Source organism: Drosophila gunungcola (assembly GCF_025200985.1).
Source record: "Drosophila gunungcola strain Sukarami chromosome 2R unlocalized genomic scaffold, Dgunungcola_SK_2 000079F, whole genome shotgun sequence".
Lineage (NCBI taxonomy): Eukaryota > Metazoa > Arthropoda > Insecta > Diptera > Drosophilidae > Drosophila > Drosophila gunungcola.
Genome location: NW_026453177.1, coordinates 170,557 through 180,895, shown reverse-complemented (window position 1 = coordinate 180,895; position 10,339 = coordinate 170,557). Strand labels below are relative to the sequence as shown.

The window sequence follows — 10,339 nt, the reverse complement described above, 5'->3', positions numbered from 1 at the left end:
ATGAGGGAACAAAGCACCCCCTAATTAAACTTTAAATAAAGCAAAGTTTATATTGTATTATAGGAACAAACCATTAATATTTGTATATATTTGCATTAATTTAATATGATGTACATAAGGTGTATACAGATACATAATTTTGATAATTAGTGGATACTTCCGCTGCGAGTTCTTAGCTTTCTGTTCCTGTTTTTGGAGCTTAACCTCATGAATGCGGGCTTAAATAGGTATCATATATAATCGAAGTAAATTCTTGGTAATAAATTATTATTTTTCTTTCTCATTTGCAATTCTTTGATTTGAAAATTCATAATCGTTTAAGTTAGTTATTGACAACATCAGACTTATTATTACACAGTTATTTATATATCCTTTTTTCCAATAACTTTAAAAATTTTAAATAATCCAAAGACTTGTAATGAAATACTTAATACCTTTGTATTGTTTTATTGTCAATATTTTATTTATTGTCTGAAATACATATAGGTATAATATATTTATGTGTATATATATCGATATTTTTCTTTATTTCTCACCAAGTTTTATTGTCTTTGACGCAGTTTGTTAATACTCTCATATATCAATGATCGCTGGTGGTAATAAATAGCTTTGGACTAGGGGAAAAATTTATTGTCATATACCCATAAAGGATGTTGGGCAAAAGGGTTTTTAACATGCAAGGTACAACATTGGCACTAATTTAATATTTCCTTCAACTGTTTAAATGATAAAGACGATATGATTTTCTTTGATATTTATCGTTTTTTTTTTTGCTTTGCACTGATATCAGTTACTTCAGATATGTAAATATAACCTATACATTAAGAGATATAGCAACACAGATCCTACAGATTGGAACACCGTTAACTCTCGAGTGCACTCGCTAGCCTCGGTAGTTGCGAGTGCCGCAGGTGTTGTGTGTGACTTAACCAATAATATTGGGGAATGGGTATCTACATTTAGTATGTGTACTGCATAGTTTTACATTCCGACTGCTGTATTAAGGTAATCGGTATCGCATAATTAGCATAAAGAGTATATTGTCGATATTTAGTATTCGTAGTTGTCCAAGTTGCGTCGAAATTCTCGTCGATGCAGTGCTGTGATACGCGGCGGAGTGCCCCAGGAGTGGAAGGGCGGATAGACTGGAGCCCCAGTGCGCAGGAGCGGACGCGGCGGGCGTCCTGATGGCAGCGAATTACTGGAAACTCTGGGCATGCGCGCTTGAGGGTCCACGGAATCCACGTAGAACTTGGACAGACGACCGCGTATGCCAGCACCGCTCCAATTAATCGTCGGTTGATTGGGTATGAAACACTTCTTACAAACGGCTGCGATGGGTTGACGCAGTCGCTCGTGTTGGGGGAAGTACCCGACCTGTATGGGGGAAAGAAACCGCTTGGATTATTAAATTTCCTCCAGCAGGCTTTCTACAAGAGGTAAACAGGAATACAGAATAGAAAACACTTTCGCAGTCAATGCACTAGGTTCGGGATGCAGTCGATTTGGTAAATACCCGCCGCAGCCAAGCTACAGGACAAATTTTAAGTTAATAATGATAACAGCAAATAAGAGCAGAAGAGAAACCCAAGATCATGCCAATGAGCTAAAACATGCCAATGCAAACTAAATAGTGTAACACCACTAAATCAATAAGTGCATCAGAAGAATTTAACAAATTATTATCAATTAATTTATTTACAAATGTCTGGAAGAAGTACTTTAGGGTCCATGACTATTAATGTCAATTCCAAAAAAAAATTAAAGACGACCACCACAAGGTAAGAACACTCTCTATTCCGCAGAAATACCAAAAAGCGCCTTTATTTTCCAAATACGATGCACAGGTCTGAAGAAAGTTACTATCGAAATTTTTCGGTTTGGTGAGTTTTCTAACTTCGGTTTTATGAGAAAACTCTTTTCATCCCCAGCATACGGCACGACCCAAGAAAAGAGTCAGATTGCCTAACAGCCCTCACGATAAAAGTCGTTTTACTTATGTATACTACATATTAATGATCATCGTCGAGTGCATGCTGCCTACTTTTAGGCATAAGCATATATTTTAAACAGCGTTAAGAGCAGCATACTTTTTGACTGCCGACGTATATATAGCCTTTGTCGTAAATCTAAAATTTAGATTAGATATATGTATAAACGTATTGTTTCGATTTGAAAACTTTTCTTTTTTCTTGCCTTTTTTTATTATTATTTTATTTTTGTTAAGGAAGGCAGACAAAGTGCCGGGAATTGGACGTTGTCCCCAACGAAGAAAGCCCTTGTTGAAACGCAATCGGGAGTTTGCCAAGTACACGGAAATCAAATTTCCGAGAACCATTTAAATGGAAAAAATAACATTGATTATACCGACGGAAATGTCTGAGAAATACAGTTCATTGTTGTTGGGAATGGCTTTCAACGGACAGGATAAATAGGAAGTGCCGCAGCTAAATTTGTGACTAAATTGGCTGCAAAAATCACAAACAATCGCTACATTGACAGAAAATGTATGTCCAATGAAGGCTAACATGCTACTTCCGAAACGGGATAACCAAACACTTGACACGGCATAGACACAACAAAGAGCAGAGATGAGAGGTCTCTGGAGCCAATTACTAGAACTCAAACTCAAACCAAAAATAATCACAATTTCCACAACAAAGAAGGACACAAGGAAAACGAATAAAATGAAATAAAAGTAAGCAGCACACATCGAACCATCGCCATTTACTCATACAAATTGCCTGGCGTCCCGTCCCGAGCGACTAAAACGCCCACCGGTCCCGCCGTAGCCACCACCCCCTCCGGGGCTACGCAGGTAGCGGTAGCTGGGCAGGAATCCGGACCGGTACACGGCGCCTATGTGGCGCTTCTGGGGCGATGGCAACTGCTCCTCATCCGGCTCCTCATTCGTCTCGTTTGCCTCCGCAGCGGCATCTTTGGCGTCGTTGCCATGCTCGATGCTGAACAATTCGGGATCCTTGGAGGTGTCTTTTGTGGGATAATATATATAAACATATGTACAAAACTGTGCCAGAAGGAAGTGCTCCATGGCAGCTAGCTAGAGTGCAGGGTGCTGATAAATGTTAGGTATGCAGAAGGAATTCGACTAACCGGAAACGGGACTAGCCGGGAGTTGCATCCCCACGAGACGTCAAGCTTTCTCTTAGAAACCGAATCAGGGGGTACTCACCTAGAAAACGCTTTTCTGCCCGACGATAATCATTCCAGTCGAGGTCAGCGTAACCGGCATAGCTGGGATACCACCAGTAGCTCTGCATGGGATCGGCGTAGTCGGGGGCGGCGGCCGGCAGGAGCATCTCTTCGTCCTCGCGCTTCTGCTGAGCTCCGTGCACCGGCGAGGACTTCAGTGCCCCCAGGTTGCGTTTCTCGGCACCGGCTCTCTGCTGCGAGTTGTAGCGGGCGACGGCGGCCACATTTCTTTTTGGCTGCTCCCGGTGGGTGGAGGGAGCACTCTGCAGACGGGCCATGGTGGCTAGGTTTCGTTTTCCGTTGGGGATGGGGAGCTGAAAGTCGCGGGCCAGAGTGCCTACGTTGCGCTTGCCATAGGTCATCAGTCCGCCGGCTCTGGCCAGGGAGCCGATGTACCGCTTCTGCTCACTCGGCTCGGCGGAGTCGGCGTCGGCGTAATCCTCGCCGGGCTCCACCGTGGGCAGCTGTCCGTTCTTGGCCAGGGTGGCCAGGCTTCTCTTCGGGGCGTTCAGGAGGCCCTGCGCAGCCAAAGCAGCCACCGAGCGCTTATCCTCCTCCATATAGTCTGAGTACTCACCCAGAGGTTGCTCCTCGCCCACGGCCAGCTGGCGCTCACGGAGCAAGTTCTTCAGTTGATTGCGCAAGGCGGAGGCCTAAGAATGGCGGGGATTTGCGGGATGGAAGGAAATGGAAAGCAATTTTTATTCAAAGCTAGGGCAGATGCTGCTTTCCGCCAATAAATCCTTAAACGTCAAGAATAAATACGAGTTGCAGCAGGTGACTTACGTGAAGCTGATACTCGGGACTGGGGTTCATCAGCTGATTTATAAGGGACTCCATTTCGCAGGGCGACACATTGCCTACATCATCAGAGGCACTCACGATAAGGGAGCGTGGTTGGATGGCCTGAAAGCAGAACAGTGCAAGTGAGAGGGCTGGAACGTCTACATTTTAATCAGCCGTTGGATCGAGAATGTCGAGTTTGCTCCAAAGGCATCACACATTGCCTTGTACTTAATTACCACAATTATTTACACTAAATTGACTTTGAAATGTGTTGACATTGGACGCCTTTTCGCCTGTTCAAAGTTTTCTGGCTCTGGATCTTACATTTTGGGGCTTTTGAGGTCATATATTTTTAAAAGCTTCTCGTGAACGATGCATGGCGTTTTGGAAGCACCACTTTCGACTTATTTACTTGTTGCCCACTTTGCGGAGTCCATTAAGGCCCTCAAGGCATCGTCATCGTTGACTTTGGCAGGAGTTTCCCTAAATGTCCGACAGAGTTCTTATCGAACAGCTCAAGAGCCCCCTCTTATTGACTCACCTACCTTTTAAGGAAACGTCATAGAAGGGTTGAGGAAGAAAAACAGCAAATCGTGGAGCAGGAATAAGTTAGTGTAGCGAAGCAACAGGAGTGTCTGAACCGAACTCATAATATTTTCCTTAACGTACAGCAAAACAAGTGTAGAAAGGACGAAGCAGTATGTTTGCCAAATGGTCGCTCAACTGAAAGGAGGATTCCAAGTTCCAGGAGTGGCCTGTTGGCCACCCCGAAAGCTCGATTATGTGAGCTTAATGCCAGCATCGTCGTGTGTCGATGGGTCCAAAAACAGTGCTTCCGGTTTTAATAACTGGCCTGCTGCCAAAATGGGTGGCGGAAGGAAGGGCGCACAGGATGTGTTGCAGGCATGCTGGCTGGCGGCGTCAGTGCTCGTAAATATCATGCAGGAACTGATAACCTCTTGGAAGAACCATGCGTGTGTGCTACAGGCCCAGCTTTTTGTCATATCAGCCCTTAAAATAATAACCTTAAGGTGTTTGTTAAAACCATTGCTGTCTTTTGGATTTTTCTATCTAGTTCACTAGCAAACTGTTTATAAATCGTAGTTCTCAGGCAATAAATTGAAGATGCTGCCTTGGCAGGAAAAATAATTTAAATAATTTATGTTTGGATAATTTATCTTGTATATAGCATCCATTAATAACAAAGCTTGAAATGGTGAAAAATTATATTTGTTTTCGTGAAACCAAGGCTTTTTATGACTTACTCCCACGCACTTGTGCAAATAAGCAAGTAAACAAAAGCGTATAAAACACAATGCAAGCAAGTTTTCAGATTTTTAAATATATATAACAAAAGTCTTAAATATGAAATAGCGCTTTAGTGGCTTTAAGAATTTTGTGTCCAAGGAATAGCGCTCTTGTCGCCCACATTCCCTAAACAAGCAAAAATGCTTTCTGTGTTGCACAGACGAGAATTTCATTTTTAAGGGCCTTGACTGTTGCGTAACAATTGTGTGGCTGGTTTTCGATTCGCTAATTTTTGCCACATTCAAAAGGACTGGAAAGCACGTAAAACATTCGAGGTTTATTTTAATCTCTTTTTATTATTCACCCTTTTAAAGCAGGTGCCCATTCAGCGGATAATTAGAATTCCTTTGCCATTGTTTGCATAATTACATTACCTTTTAGCCAGATCCACTTAGCTCTCAGCAGTTTCGAAGTTTATGTCTGCATCCGACAACAAAACAGTCTTTCAACTGAAATAAAGCCGTAACACGCGGTCAGCAGCAATTAAAAGTAGTTCAATTAAAGTGTAAGCTCGTCAAGGCGGTAAAAATCAATAAGCAAATGAAAGGGAATCTAATTAAACTTTCCGTGCATCCACTCAGCTCGACAGCCGCAGGAACAAATCCAATAAGCTAGATTGAAGCCAATCGAACTGGATTCAGATCGCCGTGCCTAATTGGGAGTGGGATTTTGCACCTTCTGCAATACCCAGGAGCGCAATAAGGACTTCATATCAGCAGTCATAGGAACGTTTGCTGCCCTGCAGGGCACAGATTTCCTTTTTTCCCGACTTCCCCACCCAACCGCATACACTGATTAACTGTTTTCTGTGATGTCTGTTGAGCTGCTTATGTCGCCTCAGCCCAGCCGCAGGCAAGTTTTATTATCGCAAACGTTTCGTCCTACGTGGCTCGTCCCTGTTTTCCCTTCCCTTTTTGGGCATTTTAATGGCGTACTCAGTTGCTTCCTTTTAAACTAAAACAAATACTGTGCCTAACATTAAAACTTAAGTGCTATGCTGACCTTCCCGAGAATCCCAAATGTGCCGAAGACCCGGACGAGGAGTTTCGAGACCCTCAGCAGCATTGCGCTGAAGGAATTTATGAAGGAAGGTGAGTCGGGAAAAGGTACAGCATTCCAAATGTAATATGCTAAAATAACTTTTAAGGGCTTTGCGTAACAAAAGAGGTTTCTTCTGTCGAATTTTTCTTTCATCGAGAATTTCAAATTAACAAATTTGCAATAATTTGTTAATCGAACTTCTATGTGCTTTCTATGACCACTTGCTACCACTAGGTAATTTTGTGTACATTTTAGTATCCATTACACTAAAGTTTCATGAGCCACGTTCCCCAACTGGCATTCAGCTTTAAATGTGTCCATTGCGTCGAAATGCCTCTATTAACAGTAATTGTCCTTGCGATAAAACCCACATGTAACTCCCTTTTGTATATATTTTTGCCAGCAAGCGTTAGTGACTTGGAAAGGCTTTAAGAGCACATGGAAATTACTACCACGTGAACAGAAATATACCACCTTATTTTATACGCGGAGATAATACATCCGGAGAACAACAATTTTAACAAAATTTATTTGTAAACTCTAAAAGGAGTTTTATTTTTACAATTTTTTCCTTCAAAATTGTTATTTCAAGTTTGTAGATTTTGCTATGATGTTAACATATTTCCATAGAGCGTGAAAAGATAATATATGTTGGGCTTTCGAGGGTATTCCTAGCTTAGCACATATGTTACACTCAGCTCAACTTTGCATAAATCATTTTATGAATGTATGCTTGCTTGAAAATTAATGAAAAGCAATTTTTTTTTTAATTTTAAAATCAATTTCACTTGCTGGCATTTTAATGAAAAAGTCAAATGGCGTTTCATATTCTGACATTAATATACAGAAGCTCGTGTTTTCTTGGTTGTTCATGCTTTTCTATTTGCATACATATTTGATCTATGTTATGTTATTGGCAGCATATTTCGCATAATAAATTGCACAGCTGGAACTGTTTGCAAGTTAAGGGTGTATAGATAAATTAGTTAAAAGATAAATAAGACTACAAAGTTTAAGAAAGTTTACGACCCTACTTACTTAATCAATTAACAAGGACAACTTCGAAAAACTTTACAGACATTTTCAAACAACAATTCTTTTTTCGACTCCATTACAATGTAAGCTAAATATTCCTGAAAAACCTTTTGCAATTCCGCATTCGCAAACAAATCAGAGAGTCCCATAACTTGAAAAAGTGTTTGCACAAGAAAATTAATGTTTGCATATTTTTCCGAATCACACGGTGCGTATACGCGATAAACTCAGTGTCACGGTTGGTAGATATTGATTTTTGTGATTATTAAATAGCCGCCGGAATTGACAATGACGAGCTATATCATAAACCGTTCATATCTAACCTGATGCAAGAAAAACGCAAACTGACGCGTTTCTGTTATTAATATCGGGATTTATTTTAGTTCAGTTGTTTGCACCGTCACGCGTTAAAATGCTGACTCATTGTCTTCAATTCAGCGCTGTATTGCCGTTGGGATATAGGAAACAAAAATAATGTCCAAATCTATATTCAACCATGTTGTACAATAGTTCTTATTGACGTTCCAGTTGCCTCTGACGTTGCTGACTTCACTGACGCTGCTGATATATCCTTACACTTTTGCAAATGTCAAAAAGGTACATGTTCAATATTATCTAAAATTAAACAACTTGTGTACTGTCTTCGATAACTTCTCCAAAGACAGACAATGAAAGGAAATTGGAATCTGCTCTTTAGAAATTATAATTAAAATAGGCTTTCAATCGATGTAAGTGTTTTAACGAAGTGTTCATTTATGTTCTTATATCCTTTTGTGATTTTCTACATCCGCCATTGTACTTTCACCACAAATTGTTTAATTTCTTCTTACCCAGTAAGCCTCTTGATTAGAATTCGAAACTTGAGACATTTCTTGCGGCTTAAATCTCTTGCTAACAATGATAAGAAGCGTTTTAACTTTTAATTAATGTTTGGTGGAAGTTGGGAAAAGTTTTGTTGCCCAGCGTGAAAAGACTTTATGTCTTGTGGCATGGAGAACATTTTGACAAATTAGTTTTAGTTCCCTTTCCGGCAGCCAGTTATGATGAACAGCTTTCAGGGGAATACCAAGCTCCGCGAATATGAAAAAATGTCACCATATGTCAGCGAGGGACAATAGAAATGTCATCCAACTCGGAAAAAAACTGCTTCAATGCACAGAAAAGAGATGTGAAAGCGCCAAATGAAAGGCTGCTCTTTCACCTAAACGTGGACGACCTGTCGCAACCACAGAAGCAACAGTTGCAGCCGTAAAAAAAAGCCGCAAAAGATAAATGCTCCAATTGGCGTGGCTTGGCCCAATATAAATTACAGCCAAGTGAACAGGGGCCTTGAAAAATGAAAAATAATTTAGTCTTCTTGTTGCCACTGGATCTGGGCAACCAGAGACAAACAATTTAACGGAAAGTGGAAACGTCGTTATGTAATGGTGAAAGGAAAGAAGCATTACATTTGTGTTTTAAAAGCAAAAATAAATAAATGACCAACTTAGGTGCCAACTAAATAAACACTTAAAATTAGCTTTTATAAATAGGGAAATCTTTTTAGCTTTTATATGATTATATCGCATTTTCAATTTCCTTTCGTCCGTAGGGAGCTGGCCCACAACCGAATTTCACCAAAATTCATGCTCCCCCGCACACGTCAACGCATAAAAAGATAAATTTAGGAGAAGGCAGGAGCACGGTCCATGAAACACAAAAGACCGAACACTGCTGATAGCGCTACAAATTTCGAAATTGAAAATATAATCCTCAAGACTTACGGCATTGAGCAGCATGGAGAGCAACAGCACCAGCCGCCTGCTGCTGTGTGCAGATTTGTGCACCGTCTGCATCGTGGATGGCCTCCTGGAAGCGGTTCTACTGCAAAGTCCCTGTTAATTGAGTTCTCTTTCGCGTCGAAAGGATCCACCGCACTTGCACTGCCTCAAAAATTAATTTGACTCGCACCTTAAAGTGAGCTTCTGCAGCATCCACTTTCGAACCGATTCAAACTGTAACGGAAACACAACCGCGACGCTTTGCTGTTCACCAGCAGCTGTACCAGAACGTTCGCCACGAAGTCCTTTGCTCGACTGCTTGCCTGTGGACAGGACCCTCCACTTTTTATAGCCGAGCGGCCCCGGATAAGCTCTCTCGCGGGATGCGAAACCGGAGCGCTTAGCTCGGATAACGACCGTCAACTGTTGCTGCTTCTTCGCTGTGTCAGTCGCGGGCCGTATACTTTCGGACTCTCTGTTGCGCGAGCAATGTCCTGTTTTCGTGGGCCGCTTATGTATGAAATGACGTCATAGCAGCTGCAGGACACGGTCTCTGTAACTTGTTGGCAAGCGCTGTGTATTCAGGCCAAGCGGCAGCACAGTGTCTGGGATAGTAGGAAAAGCAAAGAAAGGTGGTCGAATACATCTCAACCAAACAACAACACCTCCCAACGAGGTTAACAAGGTTATATAAACCGTAACAAGGAAACAGATTTTTGACTTTGCGTAAACCTATCTATTCGTTTGCAAACTAGGTTCACCTTATGATATTTTGCTTAAAATCTAGATTTTGGAACACTGCTAACTGATTTGAAAAACATATGGTGTTTTCCCAAAGAAGGCAACCAGGAGAAAAATCTTAAGCATCTTACAACATGAGCAACATCTACTCTAATTTTTGAAAATTTCACTTTCAGAAATCAATTGTTTGTCTTAAAAGCTTTCGATCGGTTTACAATCCGTTCTGATTTTTTTCATCATATTATTATTAATTTGGCTTTCAACTCAGCGATTGTTGCCCACTGTGCGTGGTGTCGCTTACCTCTCTTAGGGACCAATCAAAGAGAAGTTCACTTGAGCTTCAGGCCATATGTCGACGCTCTCAGCGGAGCTATTGGCCATTCCAAAGCTGGACGAGAGCACTTGCGCAACGTAAGTAGCCAAGTTAGAAGCGAACCCGAGCTAGAAACCCGAGA

At 41.4% G+C, this 10,339-nt stretch overlaps 1 protein-coding gene across 4 annotated transcripts; it reads right to left on the bottom strand.

Moving 5' to 3' along the window:
- Positions 1 to 71: 71 nt before the first annotated feature.
- Positions 72 to 9,550, bottom strand: LOC128256967 (neuropeptide-like 1). 4 transcript variants are annotated; one of them, XM_052987727.1, is made up of 5 exons: positions 9,147 to 9,550; positions 4,000 to 4,119; positions 3,194 to 3,866; positions 2,738 to 2,991; positions 72 to 1,377 (listed from the first exon to the last, which is right to left on the bottom strand). In XM_052987727.1, exons 1-5 carry the CDS (start codon positions 9,216 to 9,218, stop codon positions 1,051 to 1,053), a joined length of 1,446 nt encoding a protein of 481 aa, XP_052843687.1. In that variant the 5' UTR covers positions 9,219 to 9,550; the 3' UTR covers positions 72 to 1,050. The 4 variants fall into 4 exon arrangements, with proteins under 4 accessions (XP_052843687.1, XP_052843690.1, XP_052843689.1 ...); XM_052987729.1 differs by having other exon boundaries at positions 1,248 to 1,377; positions 2,719 to 2,991; XM_052987728.1 differs by having other exon boundaries at positions 1,263 to 1,377; positions 2,732 to 2,991.
- Between the last annotated feature and the right edge of the window lie 789 nt (positions 9,551 to 10,339).